We start from the raw sequence: 23,019 nt of genomic DNA on the forward strand, positions 1-23,019 counted from the left end.
ATAATGGGTTCCCATTGTTGTAGAATGAGCATCCAGTTCTTAAAATGATAAGGACCTCTTCGAAGAACAGACTGGAGGTCCGCTTCACTCTCAAAACGAAACTGAAAACATTCAGAACCAAGGTCTCTGCCGACAACTCTACTCTCGAGATTCCAGAGTTGAGGCATGTAGTTGACAACAGCTTTAGGCTTTTGAACTGTTGAGTTAGTGACTCTCCCTATAAGGGTAAGCTTGTTTTCCTCAATGAGCGCAGAGGTATCGCATTGGGGGATGCGGACAGGGGACCGGCGGCGAGAGCTTTTAAGGGTTCCGGCGACCCATTTTTCTTTCTCAGATCTAGTGAGGCGGCTTGCCATAGTGGGTGAGGAATGACCCAAGAAAAGAGAGTAGCTGGACGGGGTAGAGGAAGACTAGGAATGAGCTTTAAGTAAACCTGAAAGACCGAGAGTAACTCAGAAGAGGAGTGAGGCGAAGAGCTGCACACCGCAGTAAATGGTTGGTCACCACCAACCTCGAGAGGGGCTCGAAGGGAGACGGAAAGCAGTCACTGACGGGCCGGAATGCTACCGGAAAAGGACGAGGGGGTCACCGGAGAAGCCATTATGGGGAGGAAAAGGGGAAAAGTTACCATATTTGGTTAAATAAAGTAGGTGAGATCTGGAAAATTTGAAAACCCTAACTTCTTTGAGGAGTCATCGGGAGACGTGCCTGAGAGAGAAAAGTCTAATTTTTTTTCTCTTACCAATACATGTTGGTTTTATTTTAGAGGTTATTCATTTTAGTTACAAACTTATAATATGATAATCCATCAAATAAATCTCTTAAATAAGCTAAACTATTAATGGGATCTTGTGTAGTAAAGGTATATAATATAGATGATCATCAGTTGACAAGAAGTGCCTTAATGATGTCTTTGCATTTGTCCTCCTCGGCGTTTAGAAGATGTCCGTAACCTAAGACTTCGTGGTACTTAATCCATGGAAGCTTATGTGATATGTATCGATTAATTTCGTATGGAATGATTCTGTCTTCCATCCCTTGCCACACGTGGACCGATCCTTCGCCTTCCGCAAACGGATTTTCTAATTCAATCGGGTCGAATTCCCATGTCGCGAATCCGGCTATCATGTCCCGGTGAAGACATTCATGGTCACCTTGTTGCCGGACTTTTTCCTGGGGTTGGAATAGATCATTAAATAAGATGTAGGGTCAAAATGTGTAAAATCTAAATACACAAGAGACTGGCTGAAAGAAACCTATGGATCCAAAACCTTATTTGTTATTTCCATTTTTGGCCCATGAGCTTCTAAAAACTTTTATTTTAACCCCTATATTTCTAAGACAGTACTACTCCCAATAGCACATGAATTTGTATCAAAATCAATCTGTCCATGAACTCTTCTTTCAATTAATTTCCCCCTTGAACATTTTCTATTGTTCTATTCCGAATTTACAGTTTGACACATGAATGTATTCCAAATTTACAGTTTAACCCACAAGCATTGTCATAAAATGCAACAAAAAGTTTTAGCTCATTACCATGCCAGGGCTTGGATTCTCCATTTTCTTCTTTATGATGACCAAATCTTTATCGCTGCATAACGCATTGTTCCCGGTGATCATACTTGAAGACGGAAACAGTTTTTGAGTCAACCACCAATATAACAACCAAGGAACATAATGAGCCACTCTAAACGTCCATTGGTCTTTCTTTGGCATTAGCTCCAACGCTTTACTCAATTTGTCTTGAGGCACTTTAGTCCACCAGTAGTTCACAAATGGAACCACTAAGACTGCTCCAGCTAGTCTATGGACCCCACAAAAGAACATTAAATTATGAGACACAAGAGAAAAGTGTAAGAAACAGAACACGATCAATCCAAATCTTTATTACCTGTGGGGAATGTATTTGAGGCAACTATAAACCGAGTAAGCACCTAGTGATATACCAAGAACGTAGAACTTTGGTCCGATCTTGAGTTTATCGGCAAGTTCTTGAATGTCGTATGCTTCACTTTTAACTGTGCGTGATGGGTGTGGATCACTTTCTCCATATCCTGCCCTATCGTAGAACAAAAAGTATATCCCAAGTTCCTCAATTAGATCCTGTAAAAAATCAAAAAGACAGGTAACGAAACTTTTTTTTGTTTTTATTTTGATAAAATGAAACTAATTGTTTCATTGCATTTAAGGTTGTGGTTGCTTCAAAAGTCAATTTTGCGTTTGCGTCTAGATATGACATGCTTTTCTATAACTAAAAAAAGTTTATATTTTCAAATAATAAAACGTTTTCAGTTCTTCATAAAACATAAACTCAAACGGCGTTTTATTTATTTGCGTATAGCGTTTACCATTAACAAATGCTTTTTTTTTAAAGAACCAAATTAAAGACAGTGAATTCTCATTTGGACAAAAAAAAAAAAAAACAATATCCTCGATTACATATAGCAAAATAAATGCAAATAAGTATCAAAACTGGTAAAAATGGGCATGTGACATGTCCGAGAGTTAAGTAGAAAATGAAAGTGTACCTTAGGGATGGGAAATTCAATGTCTTTGGAGCTGTTGAAGCCATGAACGACAATGATCTTGTAGTTAGCATTGGCTTGATCAACCCCAGATTCTCTATAGGCAAGATATCTTCCATCATCGAGCTTAATTCTTGGAGAAGTAACCGGAGGACCGTTAGGAACGCCGCAGATTCGCGGTGGTGGAGGCCTAAATGATCGGTAAATGTAGCCAATAAGGCAAACAAGGATCGCAACCATCACCGAAAACATCATTATTCTTATATATAAACCTAAAACAGTTTAAAGATTGGTGTACTGAACAAGAAATCCAAAATTTAGATCTGATAAGAGTGAGAGATAAAAAAAAAAAGAGGAGACCTGATTTTTAAGTGAATATGATTTGAGATGGAGAGATGCTTGTAGGCTTGTAGCCTTGGTGAAACTAACGATCTCATATTTATACTAGAAGATCCATATTTGGGAATACTTACAAAGTCTTTAGTTAAGTGTGTATGAAAATTCCTCTCTAGATTTCTTTATTTTATAAATTCTCAGTTTAATTATCACAGAAATTAGTAAAAGAGAGAGAGATGGAGTGAGAAAGAAAAGTGACACAATCACCGTCAGATTGCAATCCACTTGTTGACGTAGCAGACAGTAGGAGGATGGTAGTAGTAGCACGCATTATTGTGACGTTGACATGCGTAATTGCTGTCTTATGATAACAATCTCTTTTTGACTATGACTCTTAGAGCCGTACTAGTATTATTGTTGCATTGTCATTTATCATCATGGGTTAGATTCATACAATGTATCTTGTTAACAAAAAAAACAATCAAATTTGTTCTTTTCTCATGAATCTTCGTGTATGGAGTTTGTATGTTGACGTAATATTATATTGTATGGATTTTGATACAGTTTACACTTTACATGAAGTCGATATATAGGAGTATAATAATGAGAAATTGTTAAAAATGCCCCTTTTTCAATACCCCTTTTCAAAAATGCCCCCTTTGAGAGTCTATTTTTAAGTTTGCCCTCTTTTAATTTTTAATGACTATTTTACCCTTATTTGAAACAAAATTAGGTCCACAAAATACAAAATAATTTTTGGCGGGAAAAGTGATCCCGCAATTTTCCCGCCAAAACACTTGTAAAAACCTTTAAAAAACCTTGTAAAATTTTCCCGTAAAAATTTTTCCCGCCAAAAAATTTTCCCGCCAAAAATTTTTTTTTGCGGGAAAAGTGATTCCGCAATTTTTTTTGCGAAATTTTTTTGGCGGGAAAATTTTTGGCGGGAAAAATTTACAAGGTATTTTAAAGGTTTTTTACAAGGTATTTACAAGTGTTTTGTAAGGTTTTACAATGTATTTTAAAAGGTTTTACAAGGTACTTTAAAGGTTTTATAAGGTATTTATAACTTGTAAAACCTTATAAAAAACTTGTAAAACCTTATAACTTGTAAAAACCTTATAAAATAGCTTGTAAAATCTTATAATATCTTATAAATACCTTGTAAATACGTTGTAAAACCTTTTAAAATACATTGTAAAACCTTATAAATACCTTGTAAAAAACCTTTAAAATACCTTGTAAATTTTTGGCGGGAAAAATTTTCCCGCCAAAAATTTAACGGCAAAAAAATTGCGGAATCACTTTTCCCGCAAAAAAAATTTTTTGGCGGGAAAAAATTTTACGGGAAAATTTTACAAGGTATTTTAAAGGTTTTACAAATTTTTACAAGTGTTTTGGCGGGAAAAATTGGGGGATCACTTTTCCCGCCAAAAAATATTTTGTATTTTGTGGACCTAATTTTGTTATATTTCCTTATATATTTATGATATCTTTTATTAAAGAAGGGTAATTTAGTCATTTTGTACATAAAAGGGGTATTTTTAAAAATGGACATCCATAGGGGGCATTTTTGAAAAGGGGTATTGAAAAAGGGGCATTTTTGTGAGTCTCCCTATAATAATTCATAAATCGTGAAAAATGTTTAATATTAATCAGATTTTATATATCAGGTGTAAATTTATTTTACAAATAAAGTTAGTTAGATTTTTTTTTATAAAAAAACTCCAAATAGAAAACTAACAATAGAAAAAATATTTCAGCTATAAATTTGAACTTATAGAAATTTTTTTTTTTTAAATAAAGAAATCTCGTAATAATAAAAGTAAAATGTAATGTTTTTTTTAAACAGAACACTATAGTATGTTATTTTTAATAATCGATGATATCTAAGAAAATAACAGATTAAAAAAAAAAAAAAAACTGGAAATTGAATAATACAACACTTACCAAAATTATAATGAACGTGAATGTTGTGTGTGTATCTGAAATTTTCTCTGCATGCAGTTGTATATTAGTGTGTATCCATTATTCTCACTTTTCTATTTTGTTCTATATATATACTTTCTTTCCTTTTTTTTTTTCTCTAATTGTTCTTATAAGGCCAACTAAAAACAAGAATTTTAGGCTCTAAATTGTTATCCACCAAATGAATGAGATAAAAAAAAATAGAGATGAATAGTTTTCATTTTGTTCATCTCCTGTAAAATGGATGAAAACTTTTCCCTCTTTTTTTTTCATCTTCATTGTTCATATCATTAGAGATGAAAGAGATGAATAATTGATTTTACACTTTCATCTCAAATAGTAAAATTTAAGATAAATCTAGTTTTCATCCAATTTTTTCATCTAGAGGTGCAACCATTTACAGCTTAGTATTTTGTTTTGTTCATAGCTAGGGATAAAAATGATGTAAACAACCTTTTCTTTGTATAAATTGATATTCACAATTAATTTAACTAACCAATCCAGAAGAATGCATGTGGCTATCTCTTAAAATTTCAAATCATGTCATTATGTATAGGGCTTAAATAATCTGTATCGAGTAAATCACAATCCAGACGAAAGATCCTAAATGTCTAAAACTTTCTAAATTTGTGTGAAGTGCTAATAGAATCCAAAGCCTCTAAGAATTTCATGCGTTGTACGGTCATTAGGACTGAAACAACGATACATGATTGGAAATTAGTTCCTGTTTCAAGTCTTCTTTGTTTTGGTAATTTCCGGTTTAAAAACTGAATTGGAGAATCCCAACCAAATTTAACCGAAGCGAACTACTACAGAAGATGATGCTGCTACTTTAACGAAGGATCACCATAGAGACAATGACACGACACACACATAAAAAGATGGAAGATGGCAACATGCAGAGATTGTAAAGAGATAAAAACAAAGAAATAACTTGAGACCAAAACCACCTGTCCACAGAAAGAGACTCCATTTCGACACGTGGCGTATCCCTACATGCTCGAGACCACTTGTTGATCTTCGGAGAAGACAGAGTAGCATTCTCGTTGCACCGTTAATACAAAGGACCTTTCATCTTTCTATATTATATTTTTGCAATCTGTAAAACAGAACTCCTAAAAGTGAGATTCTCATAAAACACTCAAAAACAAAACTTAGTCGTGTGATCACAATTCAAAGATTTTACTCAATGAAGGTACACGAGACAAGATCTCACGCACACATGTCTGGGGACGAACAAAAGGTAATTTCTACATCAATTGATCTTTTAAGTTTTTTTTTGTTAGTAATGTCATTTAACTTAATCCATTGTTTTCTTTAGAAGGGAAATTTGCGGAAGCACAAAGCAGAAGGGAAGCTTCCAGAAGCTGAACAGTCTCAGAAGAAGGCGAAGTCGGAAAACGATAACGGCCGTTCAGTCAACGGTGCCGGAGATGCTGCTTCTGAGTACAATGAGTTTTGCAAAGCGGTTGAGGAGAATCTGTCCGTTGATCAGATTAAAGAAGTTCTTGAAATCAACGGTCAAGATTGTTCTGCTCCAGAAGAGACCTTGCTTGCTCAATGGTTAGTCTCATAGATCGTTTCAACAACAACTTTCTTTTTTAAATAGAGTTTAAAGTAATTTTTTTTTGTGAGCAGTCAAGATTTACTATTCTATGGGGCGTTAGAAAAATGTCCTTTATGCGGAGGTAATTTGATTTGTGACAATGAAAAGAGATTCATATGTGGAGGTGAGATTAGTGAGTGGTGCAGTTGCGTGTATAGTACGAAAGATCCTCCTAGAAAGGAAGAGCCAGTTAAAATCCCTGATTCCGTCATGAACTCTGCTATTTCTGATGTAAGTTTCCCAAACTAATGGTCCAATCAATCATGCTTTGGTTCTGTTATTTCCCTGATTTGTTTTGTTTGAGTTGTCATTTTATCTTGTTTTGATGTAGTTGATCAAGAAACACCAGGACCCTAAAAGTCGACCTAAAAGGGAGTTAGGCTCTGCTGATAAACCCTTCGCGGGAATGATGATCTCTCTCATGGGACGTCTCACCAGAACACATGTAACGTAGCCTGACTATCTTTCTTGTGATTTCTATCTTTACTACACACTAAAGAGTGGTTTTCCTCTCTGTTATTGCAGCAATATTGGAAGAAAAAGATCGAAAGAAACGGTGGGAAAGTCTCCAATACTGTTCAAGGTGTAACATGTTTGGTGGTTTCGCCGGCTGAAAGAGAACGAGGTGGTACGTCAAAGATGGTGGAGGCAATGTAAGGGTTTAGGGTTTGTAGTACTAGATTTGTTTGTTTTCGTTTTCCAGTTATTAACTCAATGTTGTTACTTGTTCCTCAAGGGAACAAGGTCTACCTGTTGTGAGTGAAGCATGGTTGATCGATAGCGTGGAGAAGCATGAAGCTCAGCCACTTGAAGCTTATGACGTGGTCAGTGATCTTTCTGTGGAAGGGAAAGGAATTCCATGGGATAAGCAAGATCCTAGTGAGGAGGCGATTGAATCCTTATCAGCTGAGGTATCGATTAGCTCATTTACGTAATGCTAATTTCAAATGGGATAGCTTGAAATATATGGTTTTTGTTTGATCTTTTTCAGCTCAAAATGTATGGGAAAAGAGGAGTCTACATGGACACAAAACTTCAGGAGAGAGGAGGAAAAATCTTGGAGAAAGATGGACTCTTGTATAACTGTGCCTTCTCGATATGCGATTTGGGAAAAGGGCGTAATGAGTATGATTCTGATAAACCTTTTAAGATTTTTGTTGTTTTTTGAGGCAGGAAGGGTTCTCTGATCTGCTGGTTTTTGTAGGTATTGTATTATGCAGCTAATCACGGTGCCAGAGAGCAACCTGAATATGTACTTCAAGAGAGGAAAAGTAGGAGATGACCCTAATTCGGAAGAGAGGCTCGAGGAGTGGGAGGATGAAGATGCTGCGATCAAAGAGTTTGCAAGGCTCTTTGAGGAGATGACAGGAAATGAATTCGAGCCATGGGAACGTGAGAAAAAGATTCAAAAGAAGCCTCATAAGTTTTTCCCAATTGATATGGTATAACTGTTGTACCTTGTGTGGCTAAAGTCACCTTTTAAGTTGGATGATTATTGATGTTATGTGTGGATTATGCAGGATGATGGAATCGAAGTGAGAAGTGGGGCACTTGGTCTAAGGCAGCTTGGCGTTGCTTCTGCACATTGCAAGCTTGATTCGTTTGTTGCAAACTTCATTAAAGTTCTGTGTGGTCAAGAGATATACAAGTACTGTTCCTGGCACATTCTTCATTTCTATCAAGAACTCTTCTCTACTTGTGAATGTTCTGATTTTGGTGTTTCATCGCAGGTACGCGTTGATGGAGCTTGGATTGGATCCTCCTGATCTACCTATGGGAATGCTAACTGATGTCCACTTGAAACGATGTAAGGCATGGTGGAGCAAAATATTCGGGTGCTACTCCTTTCTATTATGATTTTGACTTGTGTGTTGTCGCTCTGATTTTTTCAGGCGAAGAGGTATTACTGGAGTTTGTTGATAAGGTCAAGACAACAAAGGAGACAGGTCAGAAAGCTGAAGCAATGTGGGCAGACTTCAGCTCCCGGTGGTTTTCATTGCTACACAGCACAAGGCCGATGCGATTGCACGATGTCCATGAACTTGCAGACCATGTAAGTAAAGTCACTATCATCTATTTGTTGTATGTTTTGTACGTCAATACAGTGAAGTTCAATAGTATTGGATCCATGTGACAGGCGGCCTCTGCTTTTGAGACGGTGAGGGACATAAACACAGCATCTCGTTTGATAGGGGATATGCGAGGAGACACACTCGATGACCCGTTGTCTGATCGGTACAACAAACTTGGTTGCAAGATTTCTGTGGTAGACAAGGAGTCTGAAGATTACAAGATGATTGTTAAGTACCTTGAGACTACTTATGAGCCTGTGAAAGTCTCTGACGTTGTAAGTCTCTGTCTCCTGGCTTACACTTCACAAACGTTTCATCTAATTTGACTATTAATTATGAATTATTGTGTTGTTTTAGGAGTATGGTGTGTCAGTGCAGAATGTTTTTGCGGTTGAGTCAAACGCAATTCCTTCATTAGATGACATCAAGAAGCTACCGAACAAAGTTCTTTTATGGTGTGGTAAGGAGTCAAAATCCAGGGTTAGTGCTCTTTCTCTGTTTTGGTCAATGTGTTATTTGGTGTTTTCTTTGTCGTAGGTTCATGGAGTTCAAATCTGTTGAGACATATCTACAAAGGGTTCTTACCTGCTGTCTGCTCTCTTCCAGTCCCCGGTTATATGGTAATTAATGCTTTTCTTCTGTTTTAGCACTAGTTGTTTAGATCATAACAGTCTCTTTGTGGTGCTTATCTCTTCAGTTTGGGAGAGCGATAGTGTGTTCAGATGCAGCTGCAGAAGCTGCAAGGTACGGTTTCACAGCTGTGGATAGACCAGAAGGGTTTCTTGTATTAGCCGTCGCTTCCCTTGGTGAGGAAGTTACAGAATTCACAAATCCACCAGAGGACACAAAGACATTGGAAGAGAAGAAGATAGGAGTGAAAGGATTAGGGAGGAAGAAAACTGAAGAGTCGGAGCATTTCATGTGGAGAGATGACATAAAGGTTCCTTGCGGACGATTGGTTCCATCAGAACATAAGGACAGTCCTCTTGAATACAACGAGTACGCGGTGTATGATCCCAAACAGGTAAGTAGAGGAAAAGCTGAATCTATTTTTACTTTAACTTGTTCAGCAAGACATTTAGGCCTTGGCTTATTAAGTACTGGTTTACTTGGCAGACAAGTATAAGGTTCCTGGTGGAAGTGAAGTACGAGGAGAAGGGAACTGAGATAGTCGATGTCGAACCAGAGTAGATTACTGACAGCTCACGGTTTCTGATTTTTTGAGAGGTTTGGGCGGCGAGAAGCCATGGAAAAAGATGGTTTTTTGGTTTTTCGTGTTTCATGTTTCTTTTCTAGGTTGCAATGGTGAATGTAAAAGAAGTGGCTTCTTCTCTTATGGTTGCAAGGAAACTATTTTAGCTATATATATAACTACTACTGTGTAAAGCTTTTTGGCTATGTAAATAGATTTACACGGTAATAAGTATAACTATGTAAATAGTTTATCATCATACCATCGATATGAAGCTGCCTAATGTGTAAAAGTTTATATGTTTGTACTTTGTATTTAGGAAACAAGATACGAAAACTGTGTTTTGGACACTAAAACAGAGTTCAAACCTTTGTAACAGAGTCGATAGTCTTTCAGACACAAAAACTGTCACGTCAGTGTGTAAAATCATTTTGATGTTTTTTTTTTTATGAAAAAAGATAAAGCAGTTTTGTTCGTTGATTCTCTGATTGTTACAATACAACATACGGATCCATCAGTCTGATCATCACCAACAAAAATTAATTAAATTATGCAGACAACTTTTAAGGTAATTTAGTTGTCTCTGTGGATTCATAAGCAGCATCGGCTGAAGAAGTGTCTATGTCGTTGAGACCCAGCTCCTCGTTTTGATCCCATGACCTCTCGTACTCTTCATCTGTAAGTTCAAACATAACAACACTTGTAACAACTTATTCGAAACCCGAGTCCTGTCCTAGTTCACATTTTGAGTCTTAATTTATCATTACGCAGGTTACAAAATTCATCAAAAAAAGGAATGTTTAGTTCTTATTCAGATCCAACTTCAGGCTGCATAGTAAGGGTAAACGAGCAACTTACATGTGAGCTGATGATCATCTTTGATATCATCAGTTACCGGTGCAATAAAGGAATTTGCTAACTCGTCGTCAAGAATCAAAGTCCATGGCTTTTCTAAGCTTAGGAGCTGCAAGAATAGAAAAGAAAGCACATCTTCATAATTGCTTTTTCTTTCACCTCAAGAACATGACAAGGCTAATAATTAATAAAGTTGCTACCTTAGTGAGCCTGGCTCCAAATTCTCTCCACTTGTTCTTCTTACTCTCCTCCAGACTATCACCAAAAGTGAATCCGTGAACTCTCGCTAGGCCTGTGAGAACCCATACCATACTTCAATCAGTAGCTAGATAGGAGCTATAATCCATCATTGGTAATTACAAATCTCGAAATGCTTCCATCATCCCAACAACAAAAGCTTTGTAAGGCGGAATATAGGATACTTGGATTACTGATTTTTGCCATGGTTCAATATTTGTGTTCTAGAGTACTTAGCTCACTTAAAAATGGTTATAACAAGGATAATGCTGAGATGTTGAGACTTGAAGGGCATACTCACTTTCTCTGATCTGTGTGACCAACCCTTCCACTGTTGTTACCATTCCACCAAGTGTACCACCAGCTAGCTCCAGATCAAGTTCTGGGATTATCACTCCTGCAGTGTCCGACTAATACACACGATCGACAAAATTTACCATTAGTGACATATTAGAAGGTGTTGCTCTAAAAATAACATATATTATAACCCATTTACTAGCCTACGTAGTGGATCATAAGGTTGTCTACTATAATATTGCCATCAGATGTGTTATATAGCCACACCAAAGGCCCAGAAAGATCAAACAAGCCTGTATTACATCTGATCCCAAAGTTTTGACACTTATCTGGCACTTTCACAACACCTGCCACTATCTAAATATATTATTTTGTGCCAGGACATGAAAATTTACAATGTATAATTTGGCAGTGAGCAAGATTCCATGTCAAATCTTTACCCAACTTAAACTACATATATCCTGGAAGGGCATAAATTTAAACTGTGGCATTCTTAGCTACTTTAAGATACATAGATTGATACGGGGAAATCTCCCTTTATCCGCCACTCTTCTAGAGATTTCTAAGAGAACTGGTGCAAAACAGATTGAAGCGAAAAACTAACCTTGATAACATCTCGGCTAAGGTCAGTAATGTTCCTCACAGAGAGAGTAATTTTCTTTCCCTTCTCAGGAATTGCACCACCAGGCTTCAACTGCTCAGGATAACCCAAAAAAAGTTAGTAACATACCACGCATATATCTGAAATTCTCTAACAAGATCAAACCAATGAAACCCAACCTCAGAATTACGATAGCCACAACTGTCACATGTAGATGCCATGACAATAACTTCCTGAAAGTACGGGATTTCTATTTTCTGTTAAGTGGTAAACAACATCTACGAGTTCACCAACAATCACAATACGGAAATTTGTTGCAGAAAACTAAGGAACGGATGGATCCAAACTTTGAAAGGATACTAGTCACGAACATCCGTGTCTCACACGGCTCCGTACATGCTCCGCAAGTTGAAGGGAAAGTCATCACCTGTTAAAAATATTGTAATGGGATATCAAATTATCTTATTACGATCTAAGTTTTTTACTCTCACAATTAAAACCTTGGGCACTGATTTATTTTCTTGAGTGATAATAACCTAAAACAGAACATTCAACAAAAACTATTCCAAAAGTTACAGAGTCAGGAGTTACCTCTTCAGGCGCAGAGTATCTGAACAAGTTGTCGGAAATATCAGTGCTATTACTCTGAGCAATCGCACGATGACCAGCAGTTGCTCCGATTGTTCCATTAGGTACATAAGCTGTTTTAGCAGAAGGTGCGCCAAGGCTTCCTTCTGATTGTCCAGCCTGAGATGGGTTAGCAACATACCCAAGTGTTGCTTGTTGCTCTGGTGTCCGCTCATAGAATTTGATGGTTAAAGAGGGATCTGGTGATGGAGCATGTCTAGCATGTTGTAAACTTGTCATAAGCAAATAAAAGAAACATAACTTCTCCCTATTTTAGGAATTTCCAAATTATATATACTTACGGGTTTTCAATGAAACTGTTTCCAGCAGGATCATCCAAAATGAAGGTGAAGGATATCTCTGCTTTAGCACAAGCTCTCAGTTTGGACAAGAATTGGTCTATTGCTTCAGCAGTTTTAGGATCAACTTTCTGTCCAGCAAAATATATAGATTACTATTCTTGACTGAAAAACAATCAAACTGGTCATAAAACATTATTGTGTCAGCTCACAGACATAATTTACCTTGCGTTCTTCTTGAAGGGCACTCAGTTCATCGGCAGCCCGTGCTAATATCCCTTCCACCTGTAAATGAATAAAAAAAAGGGAGCTGTTGAAAGGAACTAGGTAATAGGAAAACTAACAATCTGAAACGAAGTTGCATAGGACTACTAGACTCTAACACCAACAAGAGGTTTTCCCAGCTGCTTGCACTGGGTTGAAGCTAACAAAGTAACACAGATAGGGTTCTCATGGTGATCTTCCTAATAATTATTGCCGAAGTGACAGTTTGATTACTATATTGTCATTAAATGCACCACTGATATGTTCTCACGAGTAGACCACACGTTTTAGGTTGTTCTTGTTCTTATATATAAATACCCCCAGAAATGAACTGTTCATAACAAGATGGTTAAGATATTAAGGACTTACAGTAGACAAACTTCCACGTTGGGCCTCTGGTGGAATCTCAAAATCCAGTTCAGGAATCTGAAGACATATATTCGCAAACTTCTGTCAGTTCCAGCTTCAAATCAGCCCCGTTTTCATGGTATGATAAGCAAACTAATTCACAACTTTCAGAAATGTTAGGGGAAGCAATTTCTAATAAATGCACACGAAGCAGCTCAGGTTTGCAAAATCGGAGTATTTTGAATCCAAAGAAGCAATGACATGCCCAGAATTAATAAGACCACTCACCTTAATAGTGGCTGATTCAGATTTCACAACTTGTCGGTCAAATATCTGCATATAGACAGATATAAGAAGGTAATAATTAGTGTAAAGAGTGAGAGACAACTAAAAACAGATAACCCCGTTTCTTATAATAAGCATGGAGGGCTACATTCTACTACATGGTAAGTATATCTCCAAATTAAAAGAACTAAAATGTACAGACAAGAACAGAAATTCTACCTTCACATCACCAGCTAGAACATCTAGATTGTAACAGCATCCTCGGGGTTGAATCTCGCCCGCAAATTGAACTTCATTATTCCTATCAAATAGATCAAAGATAAAATAAAAGGTACATCTTTTGGATTGAGAAAAAACAGAAAATATCTACTGATTCTTTTGAACAATGAATACTTAAAATCATCTCAAATTCGTAAACTTGTACCTTTCTCCGCAATGTGGACATTCAAATGCAGATATTAAGACCTGTAACAAGAAGTAAGTTAGCAATAATCTTGTAAGCTAACACAAGGTATAGAAAGGTTTAAATAAAACGTACAACCAAGAAAACATGTTTCGTTAAACCAACTAGAAATCTAACGCCCGAGAATGTGGTCAATTCATAGGAGCTAAGTATGAGAAATCTGGATCTGGAAAATGAACAAAATTGGTACTCTTCAAAACAGGGTATGACATACCTTTCTGAAGTGAGGAATTAAGGTCAATAGAAATCTGGTTGTTCCCTGCAAAAAATGAAATTAGAAGCTATTTTATGCATAGAAGAAGGATCGGGAGAAAGACCAAGAAATTTCATACAAAGGATTATTACAAAAGGATTCGGTACAAATACACCTAGTATCACCATATACAGATTTCCAATTGACTGCCACAGAACCACAAGTATCAATATATATCACCTCAAATTTCTCAGTCCATCACCAAGACATAGCCAATAAGTTGAGTTTCATCCCTACTACAGTTCATGGCAATCTAAAGAACAATTGGATTGCAGAAAGACCTAATGATAATGCTGAAGTACACAACAGCTATATGCATGTACACAATTGGAAACAAGCTGAAACTAAAGAACAAAGGCTACAGAGAAACTAGCCTGTTTCCTAGACACTATCTAAGTTAACAAAGGTTGCAAACACTATAACTCTGCCTATGAAAAAAGATCACATAACCACCAACATCAGGAATCTCTATGTAAGTGTATGTGTATGAGAGGAAGAGATACATTTTCTTCGCAGCGCATGCACATGCTTTCAACCACATAGAGGGGAGCACCGAAGGAAAGATCGGCGGAAACAGCTTCAACCACTGATCTAACATCAATTTGTTGATCATTTCCGTTGTCCATCATCTCCAAAGTTTCTCCAAACAATCCCGAAAATTCCGATTAAGTGCAAAGTCAGTGATTCCCAGAAGATGCAGACCTAAATTGAATTGTGAGCAAACACATTAGGAAACAAAAAAACAAGCTAAAAGCATGAAACTTTGAGCCCATCAACAGCTAATTCTATAAGGGTCTATATTGAACTCATATTTGAAGCTGAAGAAGAACAAAATTTCATAAAAACAAGTTTTTGAATTTTTACTAAGACAAGTTGGTTCCTCACCTAAACACCAATCTGATAATGGCAAGGTTCCAGGGATTCAAAAAGATTAAACCATAGAATACAAAATCAGAGAGATAAGAGAGTCTCGAGACAGAAGAGAGCTATGAGCAGAGATACGAAACAGAACACGGAACAGAGAGCTTTGTACCTCTAGTAGACACGGAACAGAACAGAACAGAGACAGAGAGGTCACGTCGCCGGGAGAAAAACGAGCAGAGGAGCAAGAAAGTAGAAAACGAAGAGAGGGAATCAATCTCGGCTCTGCTTCCTCGAGATTTAGGGTTCGTTCGTTTCTTTTTCTTTTTGTCTACGACGTCGTTTCAGTTGGAAACGAGGGAAAATAGGTCAAATCATAATTATCCGTTCTACAATATATATATTTTTTTGACAAAAATTTGACCATAGCCTATATCTACATAAACTTTAAAATTTTGGATAAAAACTGTGTTGATGAATATAGGTCAACACAACTTTGTTCGTACGTGTTAAACTCATCATCCATGATATTGACTATAGTAAAATGATGTTCATATAGTTTCCATTGGATATTAAAAGGGCTCATAGAACCAAATAAAAGGAATATTATTTGCATATGATATAAGATGCGAGAGAATACAAACATTCATTGCTAATTTATCCGTTTTTATATTTATACTATCGAAAAATTAGCTTTAAGGTAAAAGATGGAAATGCTTTTTTACTCTTCTCAATTTCGTCTAGATAGTTTTCAAAGGTTGGCTATTATATTGGTGCAGATATCATCTTCAACAATTTGGAACAGTCCGTAATAAAAATAACACCAATTTTTTGTTCAGCGATGAGGTATGATCTCATCATCCACAACAGTGCTTCAACTCGGAATGCAGTTGGGACATACTCCTTCGAAGATTGCATACTCCCATGAATGGTGCCTCGTCGTTCAATTTGGAGCAATACCATCCTAATTCTAAAAGAATATTTTGTTATTTCCATGAACTATCTACAAAACATCGGTGACTTTGCTCACTTCCATCCCTGAAGAAACACTAGGATGAAGTTCTCTATCCAGCTCCAATTGGACCAAAGTCCATAAACTTTAACTTCCACCGTACCAAAGTCTCGAGAAAAATTTATGCCAAATAATATTTATTTACATATAATTTTTTTGCATAACGAGATCTACAAGATTTTATATATATTTCGGGATTGAAAAAACAAATCATGCAATATTATAGATGGTAATAAAGATTAAAGTTAACTATAAAAAATGAACCATGCAATATTATAGTTTTTACCTATATTACTATAATATGATAGTATAATTTATACACTAACGAACTTTAGTACATAATAAATCAATATTAGCATATTATTATTATTAATTTGGTCAAAAAAATTAGAAAAAATGTACGTCACACATAACTCTGATAACACCAAAGGGGAAATGACGTTTTTCAATCCGAACAAATTGCAAAGTACGTTTTTATACATCAACAAAGATATATATATAGTGTTTTTTTTTCAACCTCAACTCTAAAAACATTCAAAAAACCTATCCAAACTATTAGATTTGAGCGTAAAACTACATTGACTTATACAAAATTAGTTAACCCATTGTTTTCGCTCATTTAGATGACACGATGGCGATGATGTATCATTTTATCTTAACTAAATGACGTCGTTGTAGTTATTTGAGTCCATAAACTCAACCGAACAACGTCGATTTGGTCATTCGAGTCTATAAAATCAATAAAGCGACGCTATTTAGTTAAGACAAAATAACACTGATAAAGATAAAATGACACTTTGTTGTCATCGTGTTGAGTTTTTGGATTCAAATAACCAAAAGAATGTTACACTTCGTCACTATAGTGTCGTTTAAGTGAGCAAAAACAAACGGTTGACTAATTTTGTTTAAGTCAATGTAGTTTTACGTTCAAATCTAATAATTTGGGTAGTATTTTTGAATTTTTGTAGAGTTGAAGTTGAAAAAAAGCATTGTATCTTTGTTGAGATATAAAAATGCACTTTATAATTTGTTCGGGTTGAAAAATACTCTTTTCCCTAACACCAAAAATTATATTAATGTCACAAAATGTGCAGTGTCTGCGTAACGGTGGGGATATTGGTGTGGTGGGTTCAGAAGTTTTAAGGGTGTCTTCCAAATTCATCCCACATGATGCCCATAATCTGACTTACAAAAATGAAAAAAATGCATTGAACTAGACATCGTACATGTGTTATACATCAAGTGTTACTTTTCCCTCAATAAAATGTCTCCATAACTGCACTGATGCCATACCTATTTATTTGGAGAACTTTACGTATTTCTTTCACGCGGTAAGTCTTTTATTTCTTTCCTCTTTGCTTGCGAAAATTTCCTATAATTATGTTTGTGATGTGGATTTATTTCTCTTATATGTAGAGAAATATTCGATTTTATAGTTCTAGAAATATAATACTGTAGACAAACAACAATCGTAGGAGCTTCTTTTAACAGACACACACACAAAAAACAACCGTATGCGAGATAAACAACCATGCTTCTGACTTTATTTATATAAGCTGCAGCCTGCATGTCTAACCACACGATCTAAAAAAAAAAAAAGTAAAAACCATAACAACTTTGCTTCCGTACATATATAATGTCATTTGTTTGTTTGTTTTTTTTTTTTTTTTGATAAACAAAACAAATTAGTGCACAAAAAAAAAAAAAACAAAACACATTAATTATCTGTTATTTGCTAATGGGATATACATGTTGGAGTTGGTGGCTAGTGCAAGAGGAAGAGATATTATTTTCTGTAAGCCATCTCTTATGCCAATGAGGCGAAACTTAAAGTACTTCTCTAAAGATGAAAGATTTAGTGGGGAAGAAGATCATATACCTCATGATACTAAACCAAACATTTGTTGGGCAATTTACAAACTAATGCATTTCTCATATCTTGCTGATGAGAACCTAGTTACAAGCGTTGTACTAACTGCTACGCACAATTAAATATCTCAAAGGTATACTCTTAGTGGATTATTGGTTCACCCTTCTACTTTTTGATCTTAAAGAGAAGTGTTTCACAGGCATCATATGATTATGCACGTCAGTATATATGATTGTGTTTCCTCGTCTACTTTTCGTTGTTCATTGTCTGGAAAGTAGCCATAAGTTTGATAACTATGCGGAGCTGTACTTGGGGACCATACTTAGGTACCAGTGGAGATCGATCACTCACGTGTGTGGCTATGCATAGATTTCGGAGGATCTACGACAACGTTTGACCATGTGGCTTTATTTAAATTCGAAATATTTATTATATAAAATGTAAACTATTTTGTTCAAAAAAAAATGTAAACTATTTATAAGAGTATATTCAAAAGGAATACCATAAAAGTGTTATTTTTCAAAAATTCTCTAAAAGTGGAAAATAGTCGAAAGAGAATAAAATTAGCAAGATGAGTGAGAGTGGTTATTAAAAATCTGAAAGCCCATAAAAAATCAAGAGACGTACGAAACATATATTAGCCCATTTAGAAATTGGTAGAAAATCACTAGGAGTCAAAACTAAAATAAGAGGTTAAATACAATAAATTTTGACCAGTTGAGCCAAATAGAATTATGAAAGTTGAGTCTCCAAAAATTAATGTGTGCATGTGAGGTGGAGCCTGACCTTCCTCTTTTTCTTAGACTGTGAGGATGGGTCTACCCACATGCATGGAACACCGTCTAAGAAAATAAATGTTTAAGATGAAATGAGCAAATACTCGTTTTTTTTTTGTTTTGTAAAAGGATAAATTTCAAATACTCGTTTTTTTTTTGTTTTTTGGTAAAAGGATAAATTTCAAATACTCGTGTTATTTCTCTATGAAAAAGATCACGGTTTCTGTTTGTTCGTTGTTTTATGGAGTGCCTTATTTGGGTTGATTACTTGTCCTCTGATGTCCAGATAAATATAACCCTAGGTTTAAATTTTTAGAGGACATTTGTGGAAAAGGACTATTAAGTATTTTTATTTGGAAAAATCAAAGCTTTTGAAAACTTCAAAAACTAAAATACTTGAACCATTGAGAAGTCGAGATATGTGGCTTCATGGCGGTCATAAGAAATTTTGAGTATCCATTGTCTTTACATCAATGTGTTGATTATATAGTTCATGACGGTTGTTGTGCATGATTGTGATCGTTTTCAACTGTATCCGATAGTGATATATATTTTTTAATAGTTGCCTAAACAATTATGACCGTCTATGACTTTAATTAGTTGATCATTTATAAGACTTTTCGAGTATTGTTTAAAGAAATTGTTCATATGAATGTTCATGGATTGTTAGGATGATCGTTCAAGCATTATCCTTGAATAAAGATGTTATGAACTTTATCAGTGATTTATAGAGTGGTATGTCAATAAAATATCACCGTGTCACTTCGTTTTAATTAGCCATGGCAGCTCTTTATGTGACACATACGGATATACCTAATAATTTCGGTTAGCTAGGTCGGCTAGTTAATTGGCCATCAGCCCATCCTACTTCATGCTACATCATCGTGGCTTTGTGTTATACTCCTTTTAGTCATGTAGAATTTGTGACTCTCATGGCTTCCGCTCTTAGCAGGTTCGTACGTGATCTGTTCTTTACTTAATTTGTCTATACACCAAACAATATGCGAAAAATTATAGATGGATTAGTTTCCTTATACAATATATTTTTGCACAGAACATCATCAACTGGCGTATACTTTTAATTACAAACATAATTCTTCATACACAAAGTTCGCCCTCTCACCAACAAAATGGATATCGAACAGGCTGGCCTACGTCCTTGCAAGAAGGAATTCAATGCAATTTTTTACTTAGGTTTTGGAAAGACGATATGGTAAGATTACGACATTATGATTATGTGTGATCAATGTTTTTGTTTAGTTCAAGACTACTGGACCAAATTTTCTTAACTGTATCCGTCAGGATGTCAACGCGTCATCAAAAGTTCAAGACTACTGGACCAAAGGGTCCGACCCCAACTCTATCGTAATTTATCTATAGGTGTGTTTTGAAATGGATAAAAGACATAACATGGTCCAAATAGATGAAAGCAAAATGATAAGACTTATAAATAATAAAGAAGCGTACTGATTTTTGTGTGTTTTGTAATGTGAAATAGAACGGCTCGCAACTCAAAATGTCAGACTCTATCTATGCAAAAAATGTCAAAGACACGCAACTCGTTTATATACCATTCATATTGCCAAACTTTTGGAACAAATATTTTTATTAAATATCATATAAACACAAAGAGCCAATCCACTGGGATTGGAGTGATAAAATCCCAACTGCTTGGAGCAACATGTAGCCTACATTATAACCTGAAAATCTAAAGATCATGGCAATATATCAAATCATATCACTGTAGGATAAGTCCAAAAATAGAGGTACGTACGAAGACAACATACCATTTTATAGTTTCTATACCAAACTTTATTGACCAAGTACTTTAGATAGATAGAAGTGCACCGATTATTGCAAACCCTTATAAATAGACGGCAAATGAAGAGGAATTTACGGCAGCTTCCAGCTTCCTAACTCCTAATTGCATATATGGTAGGTGTCCTTCTCGTCAGAACACATGTTTGTGAAGATTAATCATTGGACAAACTTACAAAAATTGAATTATGATTAAAAGTTATCTGAACATTTAGTTTTGAAAATAACATATTACCTAACAAAACTAGTATTATTTTGTCTAACATCCTATGCATTCTGTTTCGAATAGTTGTGGTAATAAAAAACCAAGTAAATGAAGATATATAGTAGAGTTTCAGTGTTTTAATTAAGAAAAACGCTGAACCGAAACTAAAATGGTTAGACACAATATTTAGTTTCAACAAGATGATTCAGCAGTTTGAACAATCAACTTTTTTTTTTTTATTGGAGTTATTCATTTATACAATGTTCTAAAATGCATTAAGCATTTAGGCAGCTGACAAACGCCTAGTGCCTAACTGTACATATAGGCGCATCCACTTAGGTTCATATTGCAATATCTTTTACCCTTTTACTATATGTTTAGTGACAAAAACCAATATTTCTCTTATTTTGGATGAAGGTATAGTAGTTATTAAATGTTCAATTTAATAAACTATTGATGACAAAATAAAAATACAAATTACTTTAATTGATAAAAACATAATCTTATAAAAACGATCGATGAATACATAATATTTATTGAAATCTATTCATTATAGCTCTTAGAGCATATGCGCCGGTAGAGATTTTCAAAGGCTCTCAAATATCTTATTTTAATATATATAATTTAGTTTAACTTAAGAGAACCTATACTCGTCTCTTTTTCTTACTTATTTTTTTTAAATATTGTTGAGGATTTGTGAAACAGATGCTTTTGACTACTAGTATTCTGGCCCTGCTATGCAGGGACAATTAATGCCAATTTAGACCATATATCAAAATATTTTGGGAATCAAATATATGTTGCCTTTAGTTTTTTTTTTAAATAGAAGTTCATTGAATCTATTATCTAATTAGTTAAATTTCAAAAATATGAAACAAATAAATTATTGATGGAAGACGGACAAACTTTGTGAGCATACTACATAATTATTAATATAAAGTCATCTATACGTTACTGGTTGTGGAAAGTCTTTGCTCCATCTCCTAATTTTCCAGACACGCTTGCAAACCAAGTTTCTGAGATATAGAAACCAAAAAAAAACTTAATTAGATGGCCACAAAAAAAAGAAAATCAGAGATAAAATTCAAATGAGTAAAATTTAATAAAGCTGAATCGAAAATAACCATTGTGATTTGTGAGCACGCCCAACAATCATGAAAAAAGTATGAAGAATTAGAAGATAGAAATTAAGCATACAAAAAAATGATTGGAGTTACTTATAAATCAATCATGACTTGAACGTTAATCTTCCAAACTTTGTTTTCAAAACTTACTTGATTTGAACAATCGCTGAGGATGGACCGGGAATTGATGGAGCCATTATACTCGTGATCGGGCATGAAAGACGATTTTGAGGCCTGATTAGAAACTGTTTTTTTATATTCAACATAGATTTAAAATAAAACAAAAAATTAAAAGATAGTGGATGGTTCTCGACTTCTCATTTAAAAAAAAAGATATGAGAAAGAATGGAGGATTTAGAAGAAAGAATGGAGGATCTAAGGTTACGAAAAAGAAGAGAAGAAGAAGAAGTTACAATGATTTCGTCAATTAAAGTGGGAGAGAGTTGGAAAGAGTGGATAATTTTGAGATCGTGGGGAATGAGCAGTTACTAAGAAAGTGGTAAGATATTTTTTGTTTTTTTTTTTTGTTAATTTTTTCCAGAAATAATAGGAATGGATTACGAAAGTAAAACAACAAAATTTGAGAGTTTTGCCACATGTCAAAAAGGAGAGTGTGTCAGTTTTTGTTAAAATGACTGTTGATTTAGTAGAAATAGATAGGGTGATTGGTAGTGGCTTTGAGAACTGTTATTTTTTTTCTAAAATCATTAAAGTCTAAAATTTTCCACTTTTACTTCCTATTTTTTCTCTAAAGTCCTAACCCACCACTTTTATTTTTTTCTTCTTTAAACTTCTACATTTCTAAAAGCCATGTAAACAAGGCTGTGAGAACTTTTTTGTTAAAATTAAATTAAATTATTTTTTTGTTTTTCATTCTATTCTTATTCTTAACTCTATTAATATTAAAAACTCTTTTTTAATCTATGAGTAGCTTATTACAAATAAATATTGGACTAACTAATAATACTTTTTTTTTCTGATTCTTTTAAGATCCATTTTCCATAATTTTTGGTGAGATTTACTGATATTCGGAAACCATCATCAATTGCATCAATATCAATAACAACGATCTTTTTACTAGATGTAAAAATTTTATTGTATCGTACATGTCATCATCTCGTCATT

The 23,019-nt window shown here is 35.0% G+C and overlaps 3 protein-coding genes across 7 annotated transcripts; 1 reads left to right on the forward strand and 2 right to left on the reverse strand.

Moving 5' to 3' along the window:
- Window positions 1-776: 776 nt before the first annotated feature.
- On the reverse strand, window positions 777-3,116 carry LOC9310138. 3 transcript variants are annotated; one of them, XM_021022940.1, is made up of 5 exons: window positions 2,889-3,116; window positions 2,532-2,718; window positions 1,895-2,106; window positions 1,540-1,807; window positions 777-1,173 (listed from the first exon to the last, which is right to left on the reverse strand). In XM_021022940.1, the coding sequence occupies exons 1-5, from the start codon at window positions 2,963-2,965 to the stop codon at window positions 883-885; spliced, it is 1,035 nt and encodes a 344-aa protein (XP_020878599.1). In that variant the 5' UTR covers window positions 2,966-3,116; the 3' UTR covers window positions 777-882. The 3 variants fall into 3 exon arrangements, with proteins under 3 accessions (XP_020878599.1, XP_020878600.1, XP_002874071.1); XM_021022941.1 differs by having other exon boundaries at window positions 2,532-2,800; window positions 2,889-2,978; XM_002874025.2 differs by having other exon boundaries at window positions 2,532-3,115.
- Window positions 3,117-5,904: 2,788 nt separating this feature from the next.
- Window positions 5,905-9,991, forward strand: LOC9310139 (poly [ADP-ribose] polymerase 3). Of its 2 annotated transcripts, none has more exons than XM_021022931.1 (16): window positions 5,905-6,072; window positions 6,154-6,392; window positions 6,468-6,666; window positions 6,767-6,880; window positions 6,961-7,088; window positions 7,172-7,346; window positions 7,427-7,560; window positions 7,640-7,877; window positions 7,956-8,083; window positions 8,166-8,242; window positions 8,328-8,488; window positions 8,573-8,782; window positions 8,865-8,967; window positions 9,045-9,127; window positions 9,205-9,531; window positions 9,624-9,991. In XM_021022931.1, exons 1-16 carry the CDS (start codon window positions 6,019-6,021, stop codon window positions 9,696-9,698), a joined length of 2,445 nt encoding a protein of 814 aa, XP_020878590.1. In that variant the 5' UTR covers window positions 5,905-6,018; the 3' UTR covers window positions 9,699-9,991. The 2 variants fall into 2 exon arrangements, with proteins under 2 accessions (XP_020878590.1, XP_002872003.1); XM_002871957.2 differs by having other exon boundaries at window positions 5,906-6,072; window positions 6,151-6,392.
- A 137-nt stretch (window positions 9,992-10,128) lies between these two features.
- Window positions 10,129-15,444, reverse strand: LOC9308073 (zinc finger protein ZPR1). Of its 2 annotated transcripts, none has more exons than XM_021022933.1 (17): window positions 15,262-15,444; window positions 14,732-14,930; window positions 14,190-14,234; window positions 13,937-13,977; window positions 13,732-13,813; window positions 13,516-13,560; window positions 13,249-13,305; window positions 12,841-12,900; window positions 12,619-12,746; window positions 12,281-12,533; window positions 12,050-12,116; window positions 11,869-11,939; window positions 11,693-11,782; window positions 11,093-11,201; window positions 10,755-10,846; window positions 10,558-10,663; window positions 10,129-10,375 (listed from the first exon to the last, which is right to left on the reverse strand). In XM_021022933.1, exons 2-17 carry the CDS (start codon window positions 14,855-14,857, stop codon window positions 10,263-10,265), a joined length of 1,485 nt encoding a protein of 494 aa, XP_020878592.1. In that variant the 5' UTR covers window positions 14,858-14,930; window positions 15,262-15,444; the 3' UTR covers window positions 10,129-10,262. The 2 variants fall into 2 exon arrangements, with proteins under 2 accessions (XP_020878592.1, XP_020878591.1); XM_021022932.1 differs by lacking the exon at window positions 15,262-15,444 and adding an exon at window positions 15,114-15,222.
- Between the last annotated feature and the right edge of the window lie 7,575 nt (window positions 15,445-23,019).

This window comes from Arabidopsis lyrata, assembly GCF_000004255.2.
Source record: "Arabidopsis lyrata subsp. lyrata unplaced genomic scaffold ARALYscaffold_6, whole genome shotgun sequence".
Classification (NCBI taxonomy): domain Eukaryota; kingdom Viridiplantae; phylum Streptophyta; class Magnoliopsida; order Brassicales; family Brassicaceae; genus Arabidopsis; species Arabidopsis lyrata.

Excerpts from the sequence above, each read along its gene's own strand:
- LOC9310139 (XM_002871957.2), top strand. The coding sequence starts at position 6,019 with ATGAAGGTACACGAGACAAGATCTCACGCACACATGTCTGGGGACGAA. Across the intron at positions 7,089-7,171 it reads TCAAAGATGGTGGAGGCAAT|GGAACAAGGTCTACCTGTTG; the intron begins GTAAGGGTTTAG and ends TTGTTCCTCAAG. Across the intron at positions 8,084-8,165 it reads TGTGGTCAAGAGATATACAA|GTACGCGTTGATGGAGCTTG; the intron begins GTACTGTTCCTG and ends GTTTCATCGCAG.
- LOC9308073 (XM_021022933.1), bottom strand. The coding sequence starts at position 14,857 with ATGATGGACAACGGAAATGATCAACAAATTGATGTTAGATCAGTGGTT. Across the intron at positions 13,814-13,936 it reads TGTCCACATTGCGGAGAAAG|GAATAATGAAGTTCAATTTG; the intron begins GTACAAGTTTAC and ends TCTATTTGATAG. Across the intron at positions 10,847-11,092 it reads GGTCACACAGATCAGAGAAA|GCCTAGCGAGAGTTCACGGA; the intron begins GTGAGTATGCCC and ends GGGTTCTCACAG.
- LOC9310138 (XM_021022940.1), bottom strand. The coding sequence starts at position 2,965 with ATGAGATCGTTAGTTTCACCAAGGCTACAAGCCTACAAGCATCTCTCC. Across the intron at positions 2,719-2,888 it reads CATATTCACTTAAAAATCAG|GCCTCCACCACCGCGAATCT; the intron begins GTCTCCTCTTTT and ends CCGATCATTTAG. Across the intron at positions 2,107-2,531 it reads TTGAATTTCCCATCCCTAAG|GATCTAATTGAGGAACTTGG; the intron begins GTACACTTTCAT and ends GATTTTTTACAG.